At 47.4% G+C, this 26,471-nt stretch overlaps 2 protein-coding genes across 2 annotated transcripts; both read left to right on the forward strand.

Annotated features, from left to right (window-relative positions):
• The first annotated feature begins 15,020 nt into the window (after positions 1 to 15,020).
• Positions 15,021 to 20,119, forward strand: SLC10A4 (solute carrier family 10 member 4). Its single transcript, XM_045532980.1, has 3 exons — positions 15,021 to 15,569; positions 16,343 to 16,553; positions 19,334 to 20,119. The coding sequence occupies exons 1-3, from the start codon at positions 15,025 to 15,027 to the stop codon at positions 19,844 to 19,846; spliced, it is 1,269 nt and encodes a 422-aa protein (XP_045388936.1). The 5' UTR covers positions 15,021 to 15,024; the 3' UTR covers positions 19,847 to 20,119.
• Positions 20,120 to 21,168: 1,049 nt separating this feature from the next.
• ZAR1 (zygote arrest 1) lies at positions 21,169 to 24,902 on the forward strand. The gene is made up of 4 exons (XM_045532981.1): positions 21,169 to 22,023; positions 23,452 to 23,544; positions 23,628 to 23,702; positions 24,743 to 24,902. Exons 1-4 carry the CDS (start codon positions 21,169 to 21,171, stop codon positions 24,884 to 24,886), a joined length of 1,167 nt encoding a protein of 388 aa, XP_045388937.1. The 3' UTR covers positions 24,887 to 24,902.
• The last annotated feature ends 1,569 nt before the right edge of the window (positions 24,903 to 26,471 follow it).

Below are 26,471 nucleotides of genomic sequence, written 5' to 3' on the forward strand. Positions count from 1 at the left end.
TCTACTAAAAATAGAAAAATTAGCCAGGCTTGGTGGTGTTCACTTGTAGTTTCAGCTACTCGGAAGGCTGAGGCAGGAGAAACGCTTGCACCCAGGAGTTTGAGGTTTCAGTGAGCTTTGATGACACCACTGCACTCTGGCCCATGTGACAAAGTAAGACCTTGTCTCCAAAAAAAAAAAGAAAAAAAGAAAAAAAGTTTTATTCTCCCTGTTTGGTCTCTATTGTTATCTATTGCTTTTGCATTTTTTATTGTATGTGGGGGTCTTTATATTCTGCATTGGGGGTTTTCCTTAGATGTCTAGTCATCTTAGGTTGTCTGCTCAGACTTAAGAGAGGGAGACTACAAAGCTGACTGGAAGCTCTGAGCACATGGGCAGGATTTATCTTCCCTTTATGTGGAGGGGCCACTTTATTGAGTCTCCAGTGTCGTTATCTTTCGCCCCCAGCTGCCAAGTTCTAGGAATCAAGTGGGAGGGAAAAGCTGTGGGGTTCACCGTACCCTGCTTCACACACTCAGCTTTTCTTCCTGCACGGTGCTTGTACCCTCGACCACGCCTGAGGCCCCAGCACAGAGACTCTCTTACCCTCTGCAGAGAGGAAACCTCCAGTCCAGGGGGCTGTCTCCGTCCGTTCTGGCTGCTACAGCAAAGCACCGCAGACTGGCTTATAAACAGAAATTTATTCCTCGCAGTTCTGGAGGTTGGAAGTCTGAGATCAGGATGCCAGCAAGCTCCGGTTCTGGGGAAGGTTCTCTTCCGGGTTACAGAATGCTGTCCTTTCGTTGTGTCCCCACAGGGTGAGAAGAGGGTGAGGGAGCTCTCTGGGGTCCCCGTTAGAAGGGCACTAATCCCATCCATGAGAGCTCCACCCTCATGGCCTCCTCACCTTCCCAAAGCCCCACCTTGTAATATCACATTGGGGGGCGCAAGGTTTCAACATATGAGTCTGGGGGGGACACATTCAGTCCATGACAGGGAGCTTGTCCAGATTCACAAACTGGGGAGGAGATCTGAACGTTTAACCACTTCTACTTCTTTTCCTTCTCTTCCTCCTCCTCCTCTTCCTTCTTCTTCTTTCCTTCTTTGAAAAAAATTTTATTCAGATGTCATTTACACACTGAGAAATGCACAAACCTTAAGGGTGGCGCTAACCACCTGCATCTGAAACGAGCCTTCTAATTCCAGCCCACACTCTGCCTCGCCTTCCTGAAGCGTGTGGGGCCGCCGTTCCCGCGCCCGGGGGTCCCCTGTGGAAGCTGAGTCGCTGTGCCCTCAGAGCCCAGTCTGGTGAGAGGTGAGCTCGCCCTAGGGCCTAGCTCCTTCCTCTTTTTCTGCCCCGGCGCCTGTGCTGAGATGAACAACTTACATCTCTAGGTGCTCTGCCTTTGCTAAGGACACAGAAGGTCTCTCTGCGACCTTGTTCAGGAGATTCTGGCTTTCTGTGGCAGGTGTCACTCCCGTGAGCCTCGGAGGCTCTGTCTCCTGTGGCCTGTCCTCCGCACCCCCCGGCCCAGCCTCACCCCAGGGCTCTGGCTTCCTGGCATTGACAGACACCCTTCTACGGTCCTGGTTTTCAAAGGATGTTTACTGTATTTAATTCAAGAGTTTTGGTATTTCGTAGCTGGAAGATTTTTCAGAATATCTAGTCCGAGGTATGGCCAGGAACCATTAATCTTGCTAAATCCTGTTCATCTTTAAAGGCTCGATTCAAAGGTCACCTCTTATGCAAACACTTACCACCGTGGAGGAGTTAGGCTTCGTTTCTGTAATGAAAGAAGCTGCCGCAGCCCCTCGTGACGCTCCCGCTGCAGTGCTGGACTCACCTGGCAGCTTGCTGTGGCATCCTCTGCTTCCAGTCTGGTGCCCGCCGGGCGCGCGCTGAACACTCACTGAATTAAAGGAAAAGTAATTAGACCGGGCGCGGTGGCTCACGCCTGTAATCCTAGCACTCTGGGAGGCTGAGGCGGGTGGATTGCTCAAGGTCAGGAGTTCTAGACCAGCCTGAGCTACAGTGAGACCCCCGTCTCTACTAAAAAAAAAGAAAAAATAGAAAAAATTAGCCGGGCATGGTGGCTCAGGCCTGTAGTCCCAGCTTCTCAGGAGGCTGAGGCAGGAGGATCGCTTAAGCCCAGGAGTCTGAGGTTGCTGTGAGCGAGGCTGACGCCACGGCACTCATTCTAGCCTGGGCAACAAAGCGAGACTCTGTCTCAAAAAAAAAAAAAAAGTAATTGATGATGCGCTAATGCCTCAGTCCACATTCTGCCGAGGGTCGCTCCCAATCTCGTCTGCTAAGAGATATTCAGTGTATACACGTTCAGTACACACATGTATTGGCTGCCTTCTTTCCGTCCCTGAAACGTGCTAAGCTGGGTCCCATCTCAAAGTCTGTGCACTTATTGTCTTTCTGCCTGGAACACGCTTCCCTTGGATGTTCACGTGGCTGTCACCTTCCCCTCCCGTCGGTCTCAACTCAAAGGCTCTCCTAACCACCCCCACTCCATGCCCCGTCATGTTATCCAAATATTCTCTTCTTCAGAGCATATGATTATATAATCACCTAAACTAACTTATTTATTTATGCAGTTTCCAAAAAAATATGTAATGCAATTTATGTATTAATAGTAGCATTCCCAGAACTTAGAATGATGCCACATGACAAATATTCGGTCAATAATTTGCTGACTGCCTTATATGTATAGGTGCAAGGGATTTTAAAGAATGAATGCTGGGCCCTGGCAGATTCACGCACAAGTTCAACTGGCAAAAACAGATATTCTTTCAGACCATTCTGGAGATTTTTCTATGGCTGTGATAGACAACTAGTAACACCTGCCTTTTTCTGGGCCAAAGTTATCTTAGCCACCCCTTGGCATTCTGGTGACCTCACGTACCATTTAATCATGAGTCTGAGTGGGTTCAGCCTGTTTCCTGAGTAAAGCCCTGGCTTTTTCGGTAGGTAGAGCCAGCTTTGGTCCCCCTTGTCATAGAGTTTGGCTGATTCCTTCCAGGTGGGACTTTGGGTCAGCCCTTCAGTTTTCCCTAAAGGAAACTGCTTCTGCTACATCTCTGTGAAAGAAGTTCGTGTGCTCGCTAGGAGGGAGGCAAGAGATTGTACGTAAGGGAGAACACACTGCAGTGGGGATTTGGAAAAACGAGGTGACACAAGGCACCAGAGAATTAGAAGAGAGGGTGGGCCTAAAAAGTGGGATACAAGGGGGGTGAAGCAAAATTGAAAGGCCTCAGAAACGACTTGGACCTACTTTGATGTAGAACCCAGGGTCAGCTTTGCCTACAATTGGCCTGGAAAGATGCAGTTCCCTTAACTTATCTTGGCCAGAAAACTTACGTGCAAGTAGAGAAGAGAAGGCTCGAGATGGTATTTTTTTCATCCTGGGACACGCGCTTCTTACCTGACAAGGAGTATGTTGAAGCAGGGCATAGATTCCTCCTTCAATTCTAACAGTGCCATCATTCTAGATCTCTGGAGCCCAGTGGAAAGGTGTCCCCTTCCTGTCTCCACCCCAACCTCCCCAGCCAGCCTGTCTTTCACCTTTCACCTTTCACCTGCTCCAGGACGCCTGGGCTGCAGGGTCTGTCTCTGCATGCCACGTGTGTGCTCTGTGGAAGTAGTTCTGACCGTGTCCAGCCATGCACTCACAGGGCTTCCAGCAGGCTCCTTCAGCTCTTGTGTGCAAAGGGTGTGCTAAAATTGCCCGCCCTTCTGCAGAGCTTCTGCTCCAGTAGATCTGATGCCGGGTGCAGGCCTCTGCATTTTGAACTAACACCACAGGAGCTTGTGGATCACTCTTTCATAAAATTGTCTTTTAGAAAAAAAAATAATAATAGTTAACATTTACTAAGTATTTCTAAGAGCAAGACAGGGTGCTAATTCCTTTAGGTGCACTGTCCTGTTACAGCTGAGAGCCCAGCTAGAACTTGTAAGTGGGGAATCCTGAACTTAAAAACAAAGGTCTTTGATATCAAAGTGCACCAGGCTACGGATATTTTTTAAATCTTTAAATTATTTGTAGGATTCTCTGATTCTCTAACAGGGGTCCCCAACCTATGGTGAGTTGTATGATTATTTCATTATATATTACAATGTCATAATAATTGAAATAAAGTGCATGATGAGTATAATGCACTTGAATCATTCCAAAACCACTCCCACCACCCTCCCATCTGTGGAAAAATTGTCTTCCATGAAAACAGTCCCCAGTGCCAAAAAGGTTGGGGACTGCTGCCCTAGTCCCTTGCTCCTCAGTGTGGTCCACAGACCTGCAGCATTGACATCTTCGGGGAACTTGTCAGAAATGTAGACTCTCAGGCTGCCCCGCCTCGAGCCTGTGGATCAGAATCTACATTCCAACAAGACACCCAGGCGATGCCTCCACACATTACAGTCTGGGAATCACTGCTCTCATCTATTTTATTCATTCATGTGTACTGCATCTCATTCCAGACAAATCAGTGGTGTGGTTTCCTGTGACATAGATTATGGAAAGACCCTATGCTGTATCTTGAATGTGACTCACATTGGTTTATGAGCTTTAACTCATCCATTCAACTAGATTTAGTGGCACTAATTTTATTATTTCTCTCCCAGATCATTACAATTATCTCCTATTTGGTGTATCTGCCTCCAGTCTCTCCTGTCTTTTAACCCATGGCAAGCTTTTTGGTTTGAAAGCAATGTAGCACATGACAGAAACGAAATTTTGGTGAAAGATCTACGCTAATAAAAGCGCAGCCCTCCGGCTGGAGTGAGTGGGGGCCAGGGCGGTGTCAGAGCTCTGTCTTCTTAGCTCCCCCCGACGCTGCCTTGGAACCCGCAGGTGTCTGCGGAGCACAGGGGACCATCTTGCTCTACCAGTGCTCAACCACGGTGTCATGACTCTTCCATAATCAGTTACGTGGCGCATAGCAGACCAGGCAGTCATAACCGAAGCACGGAAGGTTGTGATGAATGTAGTGTGAGATAACTTGCGGTGGGTTCAAGTCATGCTCCCACTTTCCATGTCAATACGCTCTCTTGAGGGTGAAAGTCCCGACATTCGTTACACACAGAAAAATGCAGGGAGTGGCAACATGGATAGTATGGTGGGGAAAGGTCAAGGGTCACGGGTCTAGGCAGGCTTGCGGGTTGCTGCCAGGGAGACCTTCCTTAAAGCTGTCACTCTGTCTGCCTGAAACTCAGCCCTCCACAGCCCATAGAACTAGGACCGATCTGCTTCCCCCGGCTGCTCTCTCCCATCTCTTGTCACTCCTCCCCCAAAGCCTCCAGGGCTCCAGTCCCCTCACACCTGAACAGAGCCCACCTGCCGTGAGTCTGTGTCCTTGCAGGTGACAGGTGTGGTTCCTCTGCCTGAGAACGTCTCTTGACTTTCCTTCCCCCGCCCTTGGCTTTGCATGGAGCCGGTCTCAAGGTAGGTGCACTTTGAACAGGGTTAGCTGAATGGATGGATAAATGAATGGAGTCGAGGAGAGGAGTAGAGAGAAAAGGAGATGGGCAAAGAGACTGAGAGAAACAGGGGTATGCAAAGAAAGTGGAAAGAGGGAAGCAGAGAGGCACGTGGAATCGTGACCTTCTGTACCTGGCCCTAATGCCACCTGGGGCCAGGCTGTCCTTGCCTGTGGGCTCTTTGACACTCTGTGATACCCTCATGCTGGGCTCCAGCGTGTCCTTGTACATTTGTGAGTCACTCACTAATCTTTGTGTCCCCAGGGCCTGGAACGCAGTGGGCCAAGTTATTTGCATTTTTTCCTTTCTGGAAGCAAAGCAAAGAAAGCTACCTTATGTTGTAGGGTTTTCAGATCCTTCTTTCTTTCCTTTGCTCAAGGAGACACTTGAAAATACTTCTTTGAGTAAAAATAAAATACAGTGTGTTCATCAGGGCTCTAACTGATCACAGGGATTTTTCAAGTTCTAACTTTTTATAGCAACAAGAATTATTCACATTGATTCCCTCGGGAATCAGCAGTGTTTTATCATGGCAATCACTTGCCATTTGCGGGAGACGCCCATCGGGATGGCCTTCTCTGGCCCCACCCAGCGGTGCACAGAGCCAGGCTCTTAAGAAGTAATTCATTAGCTTGAAAATAGGAAGTGACAAGAAGCAACTGATCTATTTCAGTTTGCTCTCTGATGAGATAGCTTTTATTTCTTTGCCCTCTGGCCCCTTTCTATTTACTCTATATATTTTTCAGAAAATCCTTATCTTTTTTTTCTCAACGCAATGGGGAGCAGATTTTAGACTACGTAGACTATTTTAAATCACAAATGCAGACCTCTCAGTCTAAATCTCTCCTTTCCTCTGATAATTAAATACAGAGATCAGGCAGTACCCACGTCTCCTGTCTTGCCGCTGCTCTCAGCATCGGTCAACCTTCTTTATTCTCTGCTCTCCCCTCCCCCACTGAGATTTTAATTTTGTTAAAACATTTTTACTGCAGCTGTGACTCAAGCAGCTCAGCTAGCGGCAGAAACACAATGTCATTTAATATTCCAACCCACAGCCCAGACAGTTTCGCATCGGGTCATTTGGAGCCGAGCTGTTGAGACTGCTTCACACGACAGTGATTGGCAGCACCCTGTTGTTGGAAACCAGACTGCAGGAGAACAGCTAGTGCACTCTGAGCAACAGCTCTGCTTGCAACACCAGAGCACAGATTAGAGCCAATTTAACAGAACTGAACGTGGTCATCAGGTGATGATGTAACACTAAAGCCACGCTCTTGATTCCCTCTGGGTTGGTTGGATAAGATTCACTCATTCATTAATCCATCCACTCAGTCAACTATATCCAAAGCAGGCCTGTTTCTGGATTGTCACATGCAGAGGCAACGCTTAGCACACAAAGCTACGTGAGCACAGCTCCGGCTACTAACATACCTGTTGGAAAAGGCAGACTTCAAAAATATCTACAGGTAGTCTGGAAAACCAGAGAGAACACCTAACACTAACAGGGAAACCCAGAGTGCCAGGATTACAGGCATGAGCCACCACGCCCAGCCAAGAAGGGTTTTCATGTTACCGAGTCAGCCATATTGCCAGAAAGTGGAAGTGCAAGAACTGCCGTCATCTTGACTGCTAACTTATGTCTGTTCCCAGTTCTTTCCTCTGAGCTTCAGAGCTGCAGCTCATGTGCACGTTAGACTGCAAGAGGGCATTCCAAACAGCCTACGCTCAACACACCTAAAACCCAAGTCTCACCCTTGTCACTTTGCCTACGTTCTCTATCGCAGGTAACGTCATGACCATTCGCCCAGTCTTTCCAGTTAGAGCCTGATTTTGCTCTGAGCATCTCTCTCCATAACAAATTAAGCTGCCATTATCTCCCAGGTGTTATCCTAATGGTCTCCTAGCCTGACTCCTGATTGTTCTTTATTGCTGTCCCCACCCACTTACCCAGGGTTCTGGACCTGCCTCTCCAAGTCTTTAATCTGCAGATGCCACTTCCCTGCGTAGAAAACTTAGCGATATTTCTGCTCTCAGCAAAATTAGAGTCCAAGCTCTTTACGTGGCAATGGAGACCCTGAGTAACTTGCTCCACTACCCACCTTCCACAGCTGTTTCCTGTCCTTGCCGCTTGGTTTCCATTCTCTGCCCCCACGTGGAAGTAATGTTCTTCCATGGCTTTGCTGAAGCTGCTCTCCTTCCCTGGAATGTCCTTTGCCTGCCTTTCTTTACACGTGGACATCTAGTAACCACTGGTAAATGACACCCATTCCCCAGCCAGGATTCACTGCTCCCGCCTCTGTTTGGACCTCAGTGTAGACAGTTCATCTCAGTGCACCTTGCACTGCAGGTAGCAGCAACGTCCTTGAGAACGTGAAACACACCTCACGTATGGTTAATGTTTCCTGTCGTTTCACTGTCTAGCAAAATTTGGGGAGATTAATATACAGTTGTTAAACTGAGTTGTGACAATACAGTATTTCAAAAAGAACTCTGAAATTTTAGGAGTCCATGTCTACTAATTATAGACAACTCTGGAGCAATAGAAGAAAAATACATATACAGATATTATGCACAGACATATATATAATTCCAAAATATTCCAAAATACCAGGTATTTTAGAAAAGTCACTTATATCTGGGCAGCTGCTAGGAGAGAGCCTGAGGATGTATGATAACAATGTGAGGACCAATTTTTAATCCCCCTATATCCAGCCCCCATTAAGTCCTCTGTTTAAATCATGAAGCAAGATTTTGCAGAAGTGGGGATGGAAAGCAGTGACCCTCCCTACTAGCCTCCAGTCAATATTCTAGACAAAGCAGGGCAACGACAGCAATGGCAGGTGCTGGGAAGCAGCAGCCATAGGTAATAAATTTTTTTATTATTATCTGCCGTCTCAGATCTACTGAACGGCAAGACCAGGTGAATATTGGGAGTAGGAAAAGATGTATGAAATATGCAATTATCAACAGACCACAGTCTTTCCTTAGGATCAGATGAAACCAACATTCTTTACAATTTTGCTAACACCAGCGAGTGAGCAAGAGGTTGTTTCTATCATTCGCTTCCTGTATAGTGGACAAGTTTTAAATTATTCCAAGAGAAACCTACCTTTAAAGGATGTTTCAAAGTAACGCTTCCTAAATTCAAAAATGTTAATGCTTTTTCTACTTTGTATGGAGTGACAGAAAACGAAACGATCCAAATCCAAACCAATTAGTGGAGTCTAATTTTAATAAAACTTCTTTTGCTTTTATCTCATTTTTGCTTCTTATTGTGTTGTCTGGTTACTCAACAAAAGGTAATTTTTCAGTAGTGAACCTTGAAAAATATCCCTGGAGATTTTATTTTTACATTTAGATCAAATAAATTCTCAGTTTAATATCCTGCTAGAGCTTTGTAGATATTGTTTTTTCCTTTTCAGTTTATCAGATGACAAATGCCTCCTAAGTCTTTCTGCCATGCAAAGGTAGTTACGTGAAGTCCCCGGGAAAATCTTCAAAAACGTACATCAAAAATAAGTTGAAATGTTAAGTTAAAGGATAGGTGAAAACAAGGATGAGACTGATTAAAAAACAGAAGATGAGTAGAGAAGAGAGTGAAAACAATCTTCCACGTGAAGCAAACCCATGTTAATCATTTAACAGGTCTGGAGAAGGCTGAGACCTCTCTGCTACGGACTTGGAGACAATACGCAAGGAAGACCTGGATTAAATCAAATCTCAGGTGATGCCTTTTTGGTAAGGACTAGGAAGTGCACAACTGAATCACATGATTCAAGAGCTGATGAGATGGTGTTTTTACAAAGCTGACTGCAGTATGAGATCTGACCGGTTGTCAGAACAAGCAGGATAGGCTGGGGAAAGTCATGTGAGGACACAAAGAGTCACAGCCACAGAAAATGCAGCAGGAGGTTTGGAAGCAACAGCCATACACAAACCCACTTTGAGATACCGACATAACCTCAACAGAGAAGCTAGGTTAGTTACAAGGCACACAGAGTTACACACAGCTACCTGTTAACTCTGTGTTCAGGAACAGTAAGATCGTCTCCAGGTATGGAAGGCTCATTATTCCTGATGACAGATTATGCTGTTAGCAATTGCTTATTTTGTGGAACAACTTAACACAGCCCATACTTCTCCTGGCCACGTGAGTTTGGGGCTGCGATCTGGGAATATGGGTTACCCTGAAACCAACAAAGTAATAGTCTTTGACTGACTCCCAAACACCACTGGTAAACTTATTGGATATTTAATTCCCAATTTTTTTACCACTTAGTGAAAATGGTCTTATTATTTCGGGACTTCTTGGTTGCAAATAGCTTGACTAAAAGAAGAAGATTTAATAGCTCTTGTAACTGGGCAGGTGAGGAGCGTTGTTAGAAAGGACCAGAACAGGGTCTTGGTGTTGCCGGCACTTTCTCCCTTCCCCTCTCACTTGCTTTATTTTGGCTTTTATTTTTGGCTTTATTCTCCCAGTCTGGGTGATTTCATAAAATAGAACCATGGTTAATAGCAGTTTCTGAGCTCACAATTTCCCACCCTCTTAATTAGAGAGGAAAGGACTCTTTCTAAGGCTCTCATTTTAAAAGAATAAAATCAAATCACTGGGAAGGATTCCAACTGGCCTGGGTTGGATTATGTCCCACCCTTTGGATCAGCCACTGGGGCTAGGACGTTGGTTTCTGGAGTCACATTGTATGAACAGTTTAACTTGCACAAATTCAGTTGTGAGGGTTAAATCAGGAGAAACGAGAGAAAGAGACATTGATCTGCACGGTGGCCACCGGCCATCAAGCACAGGAAGGCCGAGCCGCACATATGAATCTGCTGTCCCCAACGTCAGCCTCAGTGCCCGGTGCTTGTCATGGCCTGAACATCTGGCAGAAAGATCCAGAGAGTCATTTCATATGACACGGCCCCAAAATGTAACCCGGCCACGTTACCTGGTATTCAGCTATTCCCATGCTGGGGGAAGCATGTCATTGTGGCCTTGGTGAAAAAAGATGATTATGTTGTTATGAGTAGTTAAAGGATTTTCAAGGCCAATTTTACTTATAAGTGAATTTCTCCCCTACAAGCTGACATTAAAATCTAAACCCTGCTTAGGATGACTGTGGCCTCTATTAAGATGGGCCCAGAGTGGGTCTGGGGGTCTCATCCCTCAACCAATCACTGACGACTCAGAAGGGGGGTCCTTTAGGCAGCGGGTGGCTTCCGTTTAGACTTTATGGTAAGAGCTGTCGGATTTGCTACATCTGACCATTGTATCAGTGAGGCGTCCACAAATATGACCGCTGCCTGGCTCAGCCACCAGGCCGCCCAGACACTCCTGAGCGGGTTTTAACAGGCTTGAATTCACCAGGAGCAGACAGCCAGGCCCTCACTGACAAAGTATTCAGACTTTCATGCCAATTGTATAAATGTAATATCGTGGATTAGTGTTTTAAGAGTGGTATACTTTCTGGACACAGAAAATAGTCTTTGGTTGTAGCTATCACTAGCGAATTCTTAAAGAGTAATTAATGTTGTTAGAAATGGACATTTATTCTGTAAACTAGACTTAATTCTATAAAGCAAGTGTATTACCAGGCCATGTTGCTTTTAGATACAAACCAGCAAAAAGCAATATTGCAGTCAACTCTTCTGTTTGGCAGATCTCTATTAAAAGAAAGCCTTCTAGCTTCCTCTCAACAAAAGTGGCCCAAAAAAATTACTGTGCAGTAATCCCCCCTTATCCTTGGATATATTCCAAGACCCCCCAGTGATGGCTGAAACAGCAGATAGTACTAACCCTGTATAGACTATGCTTTTCCTACACATACATACCTCTGATTAAGTTCAATTTAAAAATTAGACACAGTAAGAAATTAACAGCAATAACTAATAATAAAATAGAGCAATTATAACAATATGCCACCATCACTACCCTTGCACATTGGGGCCATTATGAAATAAAATACGGGTACCTTGAACATAAGCCCTGTGACACCTCAACAATCCATCTGGTAACCAAGCCTGGCAACTAAGTGGCTAATGGGCAGCTAGTGTAGACAGTGTGGGTACACTGGACAAAGGGATGATCCACGTCCTGGGCAGGAGGGATGGTATGAGAGTTCATCATGCTGCTCAGAATGAGGGCAATTTAAAACTTCTGAATTGTTTATTTCTGGAGTTTTCCACTTAATACTTTCAGACCATGAAAACTGAAACCTCAGAAAGTAAAACCACGGGTAACGGGAGACTACTGTAATTCAAGCTGCTTCGATGAACTTAGAAAACTTACCTGTTTTACTACTTAAAACCCAGTGTAAAGGCCAGGCATGGTGGTGCACGCCTATTGTCCCAGCTACTTGGGGGCCTGAAGCAGGAGGATCGCTTGAGCTCGGGAGTTCAAGGCTGCAGTGAGCTATGAAAATGCCACTGCACTCTAGCCTGGGTGACAGAGTTAGAGACTGTCTCTGGAAAAAATAAATAAATAAACAACGCCCCCCACCAAAATACCCCAGTATATACTCAATATACTTGTTTGACTATTTCAGTTTCTATGGGGGAGGGGAGGGTGGTGGTGTGCAGGGAGATAAAGAGAATATAAGAGTGCAGAAGTCCTCCATCGGCCAATATATTTTGATAGATACTGGCCCAATCTTTTTGAACGCCATCCTTACTGTTGTAAAGATTAAATGAGATGATCCATGTAAAAGCTTGGAAGAGTATCTAGTACATAGTAAGTGCTCAATGTAGCTCTCATTGCTTTTTAATTCCTTCATTGTTTCCTTAGGCTAAACACCTGGAAGCAGCATTCCTGGGTCAAAGGGATGCCCATTCTTAGGGCTATTGTCATCGAGTAAGTTTTATTCCAGAAAGGGCATATCACAGGCAAGATGAGAGAATGCCAAGTTGATTATATCTTTGCCACCATTTGAATCTTTTCCAAGGCTGAAAAAGTGGTATCTAATTGCTTCAATTGAATTTCTGTGGTAACTATTGAATGTGACTATTTTTATAAGTATATTTTCTATTTGCATTTCTTTTTGTGCTCTTGTGTCTCTTCATTTCATTTGCCTTTTTTCCGTATAAAACAACACAATAAAACTGTTTTTATAAATTAATCTCTTGGCTTTATATATGCTGCAAATATTTGTTCTCATTTTGTAATTTGCTTTTAATTTTTTAAATGGTGTTTTGTCGCTATACCAAAATCTAAAATTTTTATGTATTCTTATCTGCTGAGCTTTCATCATGATTTCTTCTGTCCCATTTTGGCTTAGAAATATTTTCCCTATCCGAAAATGAGATACTTGCCAATAGTTTTCTCTAGTATTTTGTTGCCCTATTATGGTTTATCCTTTAATTCACCTGGAACTAGTTATGATATATGCTCTGCCCCACAGCTCTAAATTTATTTTCCCCCAAATAGCTAGCATATTTTCCAAGTACTATGTTATCTCTCCCTTCAGTGTATTCTCTTCCCCTGGGTGAACCAGGCCCCTCCTTGGAGGCAGCAAGAGTAAACAGGAGGCAAAGGGGTAAGCAAAATGACCCAAACCACTTCGCCAATGTCATCACACCTAGAGAATAAACCCAATCCTAACCCTGAGGTGTTCCCAGAAAGAAGAGACGAGGCCAGAACACCTGCTTTCTTTACATTGACAATAACCCATCAGCAGAACCGATGATGGGTCTGCAGGTCCCAAGGAGCCCCCACGTCTGCAGGTTTAGTGTGATCCTGGTGATTTATAATCCCAGCCCAGCCCTTTCTGTTTTCAGTCTTTGCCCCATTGCACAAATTGCCTCCAGAGTCTCTTCCCAAACCCTGACAGGAGCTAGTTGCATGACTTGGTCTGCCTCTAATGACTGCTTATTTAATATGATTGTGGATTTTAATATCGTTAGCACCAGGAGGAGTTCTGAGGCACATAGGAGAGATGTCTTTGTGGTTGGGCCTCAGCTGGATGCTCCGCCATTTGTGTTCTTGGCTCCTCTTATCGTGTGATTTCAGGACAGTGAAGGCTCAGCGGTGCCGGCTCCTTATCTTGTCTGTTTCTCCAGGTCTCCCTGGATAGACTCACGTGACATGTGGGTGGCATGGTTCACTGTATAACTGAATATCTTTCTTTTACCTACATAAACCGACATGAAAACTTGAAAAATATTTTTGGTCACAACCCACTTCCTTCAAAGCTCTATAAATGTCACTTCATTGTTGTGGGAGTCTAGTGTTTTGGAAAAGTATAAGGGGGCCTTATTTTCCTAGATGGTTGTTGAAGCCCTGCCCTCCTGGGATTCATAGCCCAGTGGAGAACATATAAGCTGTTTGTGATGAAGAGTGTAATATGCTGTGCACTCAGGCTGATTTTTCATATTCTCTGTCATTTTCATGAGATTTGGGGAGGAGGAAAGACAAATGCCTGGGCTCAGGCCACCCTTGGGCAATGGAAGTCACTCTGTGCCAGGAAAGGGAGCAGGGACAAGTTCCCAGGAAGAATCCACTCTGTCTTGGCACCACATGAGAGTAACCCTAAGCTGAGACTGAGCCTTGCTGTCAGCCTTCACTTCCCAGCTCAACTGACTGTCACTTTGTGGTCACTGCAGAGAGCCGGATGCCTCCTCCAGAGGTGCCGCCCGGTTGGTGAGCAGAGTTCTTTTCCCTACTACATTCATCCAGTGACTGACTTAAAGTTGTTGAGACGCCATTCCTAAGAACCCCGACTTTGATTTGTTTTGGGATAAACATGCCTGAAGCAGGGAATCTCAGCACTCTATTTCTCTTCAGTCCTTTAATCCTAATGCCAGGACTTTAGTCATAAGGCTTCATAAATCTGTGGCCGCTGAAATAACCTCTCCCCACCTGCCAATAACTTCCTAAACACACATTTTTCATGAAGACTTTTCTCAGCCGAGCTCTTCGCTGTCCTCTTTAATATCACTTTCTACTTTAAGACAACATAAAAATCATAAACAATTCTTTGCAATTTCCAGCCAGATGTTGTGTCATGCTACCAGGGAATCGCTCATAGGTCGTCAAGCCTCCCTGTTGATGCTTAGCGTTGCAGACTATTGGAACCGTTTGCATGGCCATGTGCGTGCGTAGATAAGCCTGTTTTTTTTTTTTTTTCCTACTGTGCGTGTCTGGGTCCCCAGATTTCAAAGAGGCAGAGCCCATCAGAGAACTTGAGCGCAGCCAGGCACGGTTTTTCCTCCTCTTGTCCTTTGTCAGGGCTTTGTTCCGCCCCTGGCTACACTCTCAGAACCACTTACTGGTGATTCACAGGAGGGGACCGGGCGGCGGGGGCGGGGCCTGCGGGGCGCGGCGACAGGGCTCGGCCGGGCTGCGCTTTGCGAGGTGCCAGCCCCGCGGCCGCAGACGCGGGATCGGGGCCGGGTCGTCGCGGACGCCAGCGCCGGGCTTGGGAGCGAGTCGCCGGCGGCTGCCGACCGACGGACAGACCGACGGACCGCGGCGGCAGGGACCGCAGGCCCGGGGCGGTCGCGTGCGGCAGGAGGGGACGCGCAGCCCCCGCGCAGGCCGGGCCGGACCGCGGCCGCCCGCTGACAGCGCCATGGACGGCGCGGACGGCGCGACCCCGCTCTTCGCCCCGCCGCTGCCCGACAACTGCAGCCTGTCGCCCACCGCCGGCGGCCCGACCCCCGGCCCCGGCCTGGCCCTCGCGCCCGCCTCCAGCGCCGGCCCCGGCCCGACCCCGGCCCCGCAGCCGCACACGGCCGGCAGCCTCGCGGGGGGCGCGGCGAGCCCGGGCCCCTCCGGCTTCCCCCGGGCCTGGGCCGCGCCCGCGCCCGCGTTCTGGGACACGCCGCTGAGCCACGCGCTGAACGTGCTGGTGGGCGCCGCCCTGTGCATCGCCATGCTCGGCCTGGGCGGCACCGTGGACGTGACCCGCTTCGGGGCGCACGTCCGCCGGCCCCTGGGCGCGCTGCTGGCCGCGCTCTGCCAGTTCGGCCTCCTGCCGCTGCTGGCCTTCCTGCTGGCGCTCGCCTGCCGGCTGGACGAGGTGGCCGCCCTGGCCGTGCTGCTGTGTGGCTGCTGCCCCGGCGGGAATCTCTCCAATCTCATGTCCCTGCTGGTTGACGGCGACATGAACCTCAGGTATGGATGCGTCTGTCCCTTTGGCAGCTTTCTCATCCCCGCCACCCGCGCTCACAGCCGTGGAGAGAGGAAGGACAGGTGGTTGGCATGAGGACGGAGGAGGCAAGCGGAGAGGGGAGGGTGTTGACGCCGGGGTTAGAAGGCAGGTGGACCCGGACAGGTTGAGCTGCAAGGGGACCGATCTGCCATCTAGACGGCGACAGAGCTGCTGCGAGATCTGGCATCTCACCCACAGCGCGGCCCTCGGCGCTCTCAGCACCCCCCCAGGGCCGGGCGACCCGCACAGGTCTCCAGCCAGTGGGGACAAAGAGAAGGGGGGAAGTCGGGCGTAGCACTCGCAGGAGACAGAAAGGCAGAGGAGGGCTACTGGCCCTAGAGAGAAAGTCGTCTCATACGGAGTGCGGTGTAGTTGAGTTCAATCCAACAAGTAGCATTCGGCAGCCTTGCCATGTCTAACACTGCAGGGGGCTTGGGAGGATTAAAAGCAAAAGGAAAACACTCCTTGTCCTCAGAATCCACCAGACTCGATAGGCTTTATAAAGCCTAGGGCAGCAGTCTTGAGATACTGATTTTTTTCCTGCCTCGGGTTCACGGTTCCCTTGGGCTTAGATGTGTTGCTCCCTTGGCACTCCCCGGGATGGAGTAAGTTCTCCCCAGACTTCAGCCTGGGGGACTTACAGTCTCCCCCATTCCCCTCTACCCAACAGGCAGGGAAAAGGTTGGCTGGCGCCTCGGCTCAAAGCCCATTCTGACTTCTCATTCCCCTTGTGCAGCATCATCATGACCATCTCCTCCACGCTTCTGGCCCTGGTCTTGATGCCCCTGTGCCTGTGGATCTACAGCCGGGCTTGGATCAACACCCCCCTGGTGCAGTTGCTACCCCTAGGGACTGTGACCCTGACTCTCTGCAGCACTCTCATCCCTATTGGGCTGGGCGTTTTCATTCGCTACAAATACAACCGGGTGGCTGACTACATCGTGAAGGTAAGGCTCCTCTTCCCTTTACATACAAGCTTGGCGAGACCCTGGGCTCTGACCCACAGCTGAAATGCTAGGAAGTTTGGGGAAGAGAGGAAAGGAAGAAAAGGACTTGGCAGTATTTGCATGGATAAACTTAAAAAAAAAAAAAAGTTTATGCAACAAAGATCTTTTCCACCTGTTGGGATTCCTAGAATGATAGCTCGAATTAAAACATAGCTTACTGAAAACCAGTGTTAAGAGAAGTATCAGTACTCATTGGGAATAAACAAGTCATGGGGGCAGGGGAAAGATGACAGTGCAATTGAATAGCAACGTATTTTCCACTAACTGTATATTAGTAAAAATCAAAGCAAATTCAATGCAATTGTTTTAATAGAATTTGTGCAATATTTTAGAAATGCATTACCATAGTTTCAAAAGTGGTACTCTAATTATGAGAAACCCTGTATTAGGTTCCTTAATTAATTTCTAAAAAAATAAGCTGACACTAATAAGACTAAAAGTAATCGAAAAGTTATATTGTAGCAATATAATAGAATACATAAAATATTGGCTTTAAAGCACAAAATTAAAAAAAAAGCACAAAATAAAATTGGGTCTTAGATAAATAATGTAGATTTTATTGCCCTTACTAAATGTGTGTGTTTCTTTTTCCTTCCCCATTGCAATATTTTATATGGTTTGTAGAGCTAGTGAAAAGATGAGGGATTTCTATTGTTTACACGATATGTCCAATATTGCTTTAATCTTTGTAAATTAAGCTTTCTTTGAAAACTCCAAAACAGTAGTGAAAATGCATATACAATGATCATTTTAAGAAGTTAACCAAATATGTAACTATTACTATAAAATGCACAGGCAAATTTCTTTAGACAAATGAAGAGAAAAAGAGCTGCTCCAATGATTCAATTATGTAGATTTAAGGCATAATCTCTTGTGTTTTACTTATATTAATTTATTTTCTAAAGTAATCTGATTACACAGAGAAGTCAACTTTTATTAATATGAAATGCAGAGGGTTCTTTTTTATACATATATCCAGCCCTGAGTAAAAGACTTTTATCCTGCTCCATAATAAACATCTATATGTGAACATATTATATATGATCTACCCATATACATAAGATGTACTAAGAACTTATTTAAGCATATTCTTTAAACTAACATTATTAATGTGATGGCATTTACTATAAAACCTTAGGAAATCTACAAGAAAATCAATCAAATGAGCTATTTATACACTGAAAATAGAAGAGATATATTTAATAGGCAAGTCAATTAGATTGGCTACCTTTGAATTTAAGGTGAACCTACCCCTATTCTTTAATTAGCACACTATTAAGATATAGGTTATATAGTTGCTATACTTTTGCAAACACTTTAAAATGAGCTTTCAATCATTCAATATCAATGCTCAACAAATGACTTAAAATAGTTCAAAGGGACTTTGAAGCCAATATTTTCAAAATGAAGAATCAGATTTCTTATTAATGCTTTTAATGTGACACACTTTGAAATTTAATCTAATAAACATTTTGATTTGTAATAGTTGGTTTCTGCCAATTGTACGTTTGTAGTATGTGTACCTTATATAATAATTATTTCAGCGTTCCGATAGGGTAGAATTTTTGGCCAGCCCAAATAAACTTTAAATAATTTTTAAGAGTATAAAGTATATGCCAGTCCCACAGGCAGCAAAAGGGTTTCCTCCCAGACATCCAGGGAACCAGAAGCAACATTTAAGCTGTTCTCTCTGAATCTGTAACCTCTTTCCCTTCCCTCTCCCCATTTAAGAAAATGAGTTAACTACCAATATGAAGGAGAAAGAGGAGAGGAATTTTCAGGTTTCCATCTTACTGTTGACACAGCCTGTTTTACTTCAATGAGTGAAATGTACCAGTCAGAACATCAAGATGACACGTTTTACACAGAAGCCAGTTGTACTATATCTACAGTCCATGTATTATAATTCCTAAGCATCATTAGAAACTTATGGATGGGAGGTTTCTCACGAACACGTGAAAAAGGGTGGCGTTTCAAAATTGCAAGGAATTCTTCACATCTTATATTTACATTTTTTTCTCTTACATCATCTAAGAGTAGGCAACTGTTTCAATATTGCTAACAATCCTCTGCAATATAAAATATGTTGAAGGTTAAAAATATCACACAATAAATTTCATAAATTTTAATAGCTTTTTATTTCAGGTGTAAAACAAGAACTAATTTCTTACGGAAAACGTGGGGGCTTATTCAGGGAAAGTAAACATCCACTTGTCCACTCTATTCATCAGATCAGCCCTGGGGTATTCGGCTCAATTCTAACTGTCCCGTTTATAAGGGGCACGGTCACAAATTAAACGCATGCTCAGAACAGTCAGAACACCAAAACAAAGCTCCGTGGTTGAGGCTGAAAGTCTGGGGATAATCTGCCTGGAGAAGTGTAGCCTTCCCCTGCTAATTGGTTGTTAAACTTCCGAAGAGCTGTTTTTCAGCTGGTCTGTGTTGTGCGGAGGGCCTATAGCAGGTCAACGGCTAGAGATTCTAGAAGGCAAATTGTCACGACATCAGGGCAGGCCGCCACACAATTAGAGACATAGGTCTGCATGCCTCCTGAAGAAGTGACCTACCCATCTTCAGAAATGCTCTGTCAAAGATCTCCACTTTGTGTTGGGTGTCAGACTAGACGGGCATCTTCTTCCCAGAGCTTAGGATTCTCCTGCCTGATTTCCTCTTCAGCTGTCTCATTGCTGATGGCTTGTCTATCCCTTTTCTGTCACTAGGTTTCCCTGTGGTCTATGCTAGTGACTCTGGTGGTCCTTTTCATAATGACCGGCACTATGTTAGGACCTGAACTGCTGGCAAGTATCCCTGCAGCCGTGTACGTGGTAGCAATTTTTATGCCCTTGGCAGGCTACGCTTCAGGCTACGGCCTCGCTGCTCTCTTCCGTCTTCCACCCAACTGCAAGAGGACTGTCTGTCTGGAAACGGGGAGTCAGAATGTGCAGCTCTGCACGGCCATTCTAAAACTGGCCTTTCCACCACAACTCATAGGAAGCATGTACATGTTTCCCTTGCTCTATGCCCTTTTCCAGTCTGCAGAAGCAGGGATTTTTGTTTTAATATACAAAATGTATGGAAATGAAATGTTGCACAAGCAAGATCCTCTAGATGAAGATGAAGATACAGATATTTCTTATAAGAAACTAAAAGAAGAGGAAATGGCAGACACTTCCTATGGCACAGTGAAAGCAGATAATTTAATAATGATGGAAACCGCCCAGACCTCTCTCTGAACACGGAGACACACGGGAGCTTCTAACTTGCTGAGCTATTACTTCATATTTATGGCCTGTGGTAGTCCATATGGTTTACAACATAAAGGATAACAACCGGTTCACATTATCATACATGTAACAATTATGCTCTTCTCATTTTAAGGTTCGTTGGTGTATTAACCAAGCATTTTCACAAATTACAGATCAATGTTGTAATATGATTTGCACCTGGGACAGCTCAAGTGTTGCCTGAACTCGTTAAAAGTGCTTTTTGATTTTTACCATTACCAATTTCTATGACTGCTTTAAATATAGAAACTATTAGAAAACGGCCTTGGGAATGTAGAATTTTGGTGCCCTGTCTTACGAGTAAAAACACACTATCTTTGTAAGGCATAACTGAGTTTCATGTAATTGTTGAAAAAAAAAGTATGCTTGTTCAACTGATAAATACCTGATAATGTTGAATTTTGACCTGTATTCAGAAAAATTCCAAAACAGGTCAATTAAACAATGAAACACAGTACTTTGTTGTCAAACCACTATCAAACCACAGATAAATTACATTAATGTCTTTGATTACTTGATCTGATATCTACTTCTTGGTAATGAACCACCAACATTTTTCTAGTGGACAAAGCATTTTCTTTTCAATTGGTCTGCCTTTATGTAAACTCATCTCAAATCAATTTATCTTTTGCAGAGATGGTTTGGTGAGGAAATTTTGTACAACCACCATCCACCCAGGAATAGAGCTAAACGGTACCCGGTCACGGGTGGGAGGGATATAGTCCAGGGGAGGAAACAATTAGCCTAGACGCGGACGCCCTGGGCGCTGCCCCGCGCACGCACTGCGCCAGCCCGGTGGGTAGACGGCTCGGCAGCTCTCAGATAAACCGTGGTCCCAGATAACAGGCTACAGAGCCCCAGCAGTTCCCAAGCCTTGGCATTTTCGCTCAACTAGCCAGAGACACCCCGCCTCGCCTTCCAGACACCTGGGACAATCAGGGTATGGGGATCACCTGGCTCAGCTAATCCAGATGATAAATCTCTCTCGCTGAAACCCTCCTCAGCTCGGGCACCTTGGTTCACTTACAAATCAGTACTTTTATCTCAAAAAAAAAAAAAAAAAAAGCCCTCTTTCCAGATGTCTCAGGGTGTTTGTGCCGACCCCTGGGCGTGGAGGATTTCCGTACCGAGCAGGCCAGGGAAGGCCCCGGCGAGGACGCGGGGACAGCAGGCGGCGGTGGGGCGGGCGCCCCGCGAGGGCCGGTCACGCCTCCGCCCGGGCGCGTGGCCTATTTAGCGGGCGGCGTGCGGGAGCGGCTGGAGCTGCGCACATGGCGGCCCTGGGGGACGAGGTGCTGGACGGTTACGTGTTCCCGGCGTGCCCCCCCTACCCGTACCCCTACCCCTACCCCTACCCGTCGGCCGCCAAGGGCAAGGGCGCGGCGGACCGGGGCTGCCCTCCCGCCTCGTCGTCGTCCTCTGCCGCGGGGGCGACCGCGGCGTCCTTCCCGGGCTTCGGGCAGCAGGCGGCCGCCAAGCTCTTCGACAGCTACCAGCGAGCGCAGCTCATGGCCCTCCTGTCGCAGGTGAGCCCGAGCCCGGGCCCCCGCAGGGCCGGCAGCCGCGACGCGGCGGTGCAGGTGAACCCGCGCAGCGACGCCGCGGTGCAGTGCTCGCTGGGGCGCCGCACCCTGCGCAGGGCGGGCGACCCGGGCGTCCCGACCGGCCCCGGCCCCGCCGAGGGCGCGACAGGCGGCGGCCCGCAGCCCGTGCGCTTCCCGCGCACCGTCGCCGTGTACTCGTCCGCGGCCCCCCGCCGTCCCGCCGCAGTCCCCGAGGCCGCCGAGGCCGGGGCGGGCGAGCAGAGGCCTGGGGCGGCGGCGGCGGAGCGAGGGTCGCCGCCTGCGAGGGCGCAGGGCCCGGGGCAGGGACAGGCGTCGGCGAGGAAGGCGCCCCCGCGGCCCGAGGACCACGACGCGACCCGGGCGGCGGCGCGGGAGGCCGAGGTGGGCGAGGCGGCTCCGCTGTCACCGCCGAGGAGCCCGGCACGGCCCCCGCCGGCGGGGAGGGCCCCGGACGGCAGCGACGGCGGCGGGGACGGAAGGGACGGCGGGGAGACGGTCGCCACCGCAGAGAGGTCGTCGCTGAAGAGCCCCGAGCAGGGCAAGGAGCGCTTGCGATTCCAGGTGAGGGACGCCTGAAGGTGTGGGTCCCCCTCCGCGCACTCGGCCCCCGGTAGTCGGGGACACGCTTCCTTCGGCGCGGGCCCCATCTGTGTGCGTTTCCGCAGCCGCTGACAACGACAGGCGTCGTCTGTCCCCGGTAGCAGGATCACGTTGCGGTAGCCTAACTCGCAGCGATTGCTCCACAGGTTGGCCAGGGTCGCCTTGCACGTGTCGCGTTCAAACACGTTTGCCCTGCAAGACCCTGGCGCCGGGCGCCTGGTCCTGACCACGCGTTCGGGTGACCGGAGCGGGCGGGCGCACGGCAGGACGTCAGGCGAACTTGGAGAGGCGACTGCCAGCGACCCCTGTCCCATTTCCCCACCGAGTGTGGCAAAGCCCTTGTCGGCCAGACTGTGGGGATCCTGGTCATCTCTACACTTTCTTTTTTGTCTCTGTTTTGCACGCTGACAGTCCGTTGGAAAGCTGGGGCATTTGCCTGGCTTCTTAAAGCGTCCCCACTCCGAAATCCGACGCTGCAAACGCGTCTGGGCTGTTGCTGCCCGTGGGACCCGCAGGCTGACCCCTGTAGGGTTGCGGCACACGCACAGCAGGCCCCGGTAGCCCTTTGCGGTCTCTTCCACAGCCTTCACCGGCTGCTAATGGCTTTTTTTAGGGAGGGAGGGGCGTGGGGGGCCCTAAGTGAATCAAGAGGCCCGGACTTCCAGCTGGGCCACGCCTGGGCTGTGTGTGTGACCTTGGGCAAGTCTGTCTTCCTGGATCCCATTCAGTTTGCTCACCTGTGGAATCGCGCTAGGTGCTCCCCAGAGCTCCCCTTAACCCCAAAGGCCTACATTCACAACTTGTTTCTAACTTGGCCCTCATTGGGAGGGAAGAAAAACTTGAAAACAAGGTGATATTACTGTACTTCATATTACGTATAAATCACGGCTTTATCCACAACCTAGCTTCCCAGCACCGCTGCTGGGTAGTCATTAAGCAGCAGCATAGAGAACTTGGGTGAATGCCTTGAAGTATCTTAGATGCAGGGTCTTACTCCTTTCCTTTAGCTTAATAACCTTCATATATGTGTATTGCAAGGTCAGAATTTATCAGAAAATCTCCCCCTCCACCTAAAGAATTCCAAGCTTCAGAGAGCCCTGGATGTTTGGCTTTTTCCTTGGCTTATCTGAGGGGGAAATGCCTATTCAGCTGTCGACCAGCCTTATGAGCTAAGTTAATCTGGTACAAACGCTTCTGGGCCTGTGCTCATTTGCTCGAGTATGCCGTTGGCGCAATCACTATGTTGTAGAGGTTTACCCAGACCTGACACTGCTTTCTTCCATGAGCTGGAATGAAGTTGCCGATTGCAAGTAAAGTAGATCCTTCCCAGCTTCTGAAATGGAGGGTGATTCAGGTGTCGTGTTGGTTAAATTCTGATCTCCTGTTCAGTTCTTAGAACAGAAATACGGCTATTACCACTGCAAGGACTGCAACATCCGATGGGAGAGCGCTTACGTGTGGTGTGTACAGGGCACTAACAAGGTAAGAAACGCCACATAATGGGCATCCTCTTGCCAAAAGCGTCAAGGGCCTTTGCTTCAAGGTTATCCTCTCTCTCGTCACAGGTTTACTTCAAACAGTTCTGCAGAACTTGTCCGAAGTCTTACAACCCTTACCGAGTGGAGGATATCACCTGTCAAGTAAGCCGAATGTTTTTCATTTTGTCTGAATTGGGTTGTGGTAGAAGGCTTCTGGTACAGTTTCTTGAATGCATCTGCAAAAATACATAGGTTCCCAGACCTTAGGTTTTGATTGTTCTTTTGCTAGGAGTTGTAGGAATAATATTCAACTAGAAAACAGGGCCTCTGTTAGCTTCCTTCTGCCCTTGCAAATCTTGGTCACGTAACCTCTGTTGAAACTGTTACCTTACGTGCAATACGGAAGGGTGTTTGCCTTACCTGCTACCTAGAGTCTAAGAGGAAGCGAAATGAAAACTACTTTTCTACTGATGAGGGTAGAGGTTGACTATTTTACCCAAATGCTTTTTATGAAGTGTATATTTGGAGTATGTAGCCTGAGCACACAGGAGGCTAAAGTTTTCTTGCCCGAGAGCTCAGGAAGGGATGCTTTAAGATAAATCTAGGTTGCCTGGCTTTATGGGGGGTTAACTTCTAACATGCTGCTTGCTTATTGTTAGCACTGGGCTCTAAGGGGCTTAGATAATGATTAAGAGGAAGGAGCTAACTTCACCTGGTCTCACACAGCTAAGGAGCCTGAATTGCCAGTTGAGACAGCCCTAGTCAGTGTACTTGACTCAAGCTGGATAATTTGGCAGCATTAACGCCCTACGGTGGTGGAGAGAAACTAAGTATGCAAAGCCATTTGGAATTGCTTAGATCAGGGCAGAACATGTTTCTAAGGTGTAGGGTGCATTAGCCACTCTGTTCTTGGCTTTCATTGTTAAATTCACCCTTCACTTGTTCTCCACCCTTCCCCTGCCCTTCCTCTTAGAGGAAGTTTCCAAAGAAACTTCACAACTTAGAATTGAACCCAATGTTATGCAGCACCACTACAGTCTGCTTAAACACCTGCTGTCCCGAACTGTCACTGTTGGGTAGAGATGGAGACAGTAGTGTACAGGCCCTCGCTTAGTCTGCTTAGTATCTGAATGGACTAGGAAAATAACTAAATCCCAGGTAAATCAAGTGCTCATCTTCTGCATGTACTTTAATTTTTTTAGAGTTGTAAACAAACTAGATGTTCCTGCCCAGTAAAACTTCGACATGTGGACCCCAAACGGCCCCATCGTCAAGATTTGTGTGGGAGATGCAAAGGCAAACGCCTGTCGTGTGACAGCACGTTCAGCTTCAAATATATCATTTAAATAAAGGAATGTAAAAAGGTGCCGCTGAGTGTGTGCTCATGGAACAGACAAGTTGAGCTTTCTTCCACCCTCCCTTCCACCTCTCCCTTCTCGAAATACTCCATTGAAAGGCAGTGTATTGTGACAAAGCCTTCAAATAAAGGTATTGCAAAAAACACTTATAAATTTCCCAAAATCTTTGAAAAAAGTCTTGAAGCTTGTCTTGTTCTGACAGCCTGGGCCTGTCACTTTACCTTAATATGCTAGTTGATGGCATATCGTGGCCCAGGCTCTGAGCTAGGTGTAGCCACTTGAAACGACTCAGAGGGCCTCACAGCCACGAGGCTTACTAATTGGGTAGGTAGCTAAGTGAACAAAAGCAAGCATCCCTCTGGAGGGAGGTGGAGGCAGAGCCCGTCCCTATTGTATGAGACGAGACCATTTGAGTAGGAACCCTGTGTGGCTGATGAATGTATGTGGGTGCTTCAGGGTACAGGTGACCTTAGTTTAGGAAGCTACAAACTGGGTGGAGGGAGGCGGCTAGAACTCGCCTGATTTGTTAACCACAACCTCACAAATGTGCTGCAAGTGAGGCTTGGAACAGGGTGGCTAGGGGCAGCTCAAGACACCAAATAACAGGTGGTAACATGTTCAGAATCAAAGCTTTAACAAGTAGGCCTTTGTATTTAAAGACTTCAAGTTAGACATAGGCTTTTAGCCTTTGTCTTGACTCTTACGGATGATCTAGTCTGGCTTGTATTGATTCTCATGCTAACTGTGTCTGCAGGGACACAACACAGGTCCCACGGCCAGACTCCTAGTTGAGAGGATGGCACCGAGTTGAGGCTCAGGGTGCTTCTAATGAAATCGGAGTTGCTTGGCTATTGGTTTAATGACTGCAGAACCCAAGATTAGAACCAGGTGCTAATTATGTCCCCAGTTTTTCTAACATCGCATTTAAGTTAACCCTTACTAGCTTAGAAGGGCCATAGAAGTCTCCTAACAGCTTGGAACCTCAGGTATACTCAAATAAAGAGGTTCAGAGGGCCGAAAGCGTGTTCAGGGCCTCCATAGACCCCTGTCAAGGGGAAAGGCCGACCTGCATCTACGTGGACCTCGAAGGTGTTTGTAAAAAAGATTCCCAGGCCTCATCCCAACCGAATCATTATTGAGTGACACTTCAGGTGTTGCATATGGAATTTGTAGCACAAGGACCACCGCTTCAGCCAGCCTTGTTAAAATGAACGAGGACTGGTCTCTGCCCTTAGGGAGGGAATGTCCAGTCTAGTGGGTAGATGGCCATTAATCTTCCCCTAAAGAAACGTAATACGGAAGTTCTGGCATGTGAGATGGCAGAGCTACTTAATCGTAGTAAACAGGGGGTTTGGCTAAGGGCGGTCAGGGAAAGGCCGACCTGAAAGGAATGACACCAGCTGAGCTCAAGTTTGGATGAGTTGGAGGAACACACTGACTGCCATGTGACTTGTATTTAACTCAGGCTAGTTTTACGCCCGGGGCCACGTGAAGCAAAACCCTGCGGTTGGCTTGTGAAAGTCTTACTTGCTGATATTCTTACAATTAATGTGGACAATTCTAAAAATGTGAA

This window comes from Lemur catta, chromosome 19 (assembly GCF_020740605.2).
Source record: "Lemur catta isolate mLemCat1 chromosome 19, mLemCat1.pri, whole genome shotgun sequence".
Taxonomy (NCBI): domain Eukaryota; kingdom Metazoa; phylum Chordata; class Mammalia; order Primates; family Lemuridae; genus Lemur; species Lemur catta.

Bases quoted from the DNA above. Each gene is read 5' to 3' on its own strand.
- ZAR1 (XM_045532981.1), top strand. From the start codon at position 21,169: ATGGCGGCCCTGGGGGACGAGGTGCTGGACGGTTACGTGTTCCCGGCG. The intron at 22,024-23,451 runs GTGAGGGACGCC...TCTCCTGTTCAG, and splicing joins AGGAGCGCTTGCGATTCCAG to TTCTTAGAACAGAAATACGG. The intron at 23,703-24,742 runs GTAAGCCGAATG...TAATTTTTTTAG, and splicing joins TGGAGGATATCACCTGTCAA to AGTTGTAAACAAACTAGATG.
- SLC10A4 (XM_045532980.1), top strand. From the start codon at position 15,025: ATGGACGGCGCGGACGGCGCGACCCCGCTCTTCGCCCCGCCGCTGCCC. The intron at 15,570-16,342 runs GTATGGATGCGT...CCCCTTGTGCAG, and splicing joins GACGGCGACATGAACCTCAG to CATCATCATGACCATCTCCT. The intron at 16,554-19,333 runs GTAAGGCTCCTC...TTCTGTCACTAG, and splicing joins TGGCTGACTACATCGTGAAG to GTTTCCCTGTGGTCTATGCT.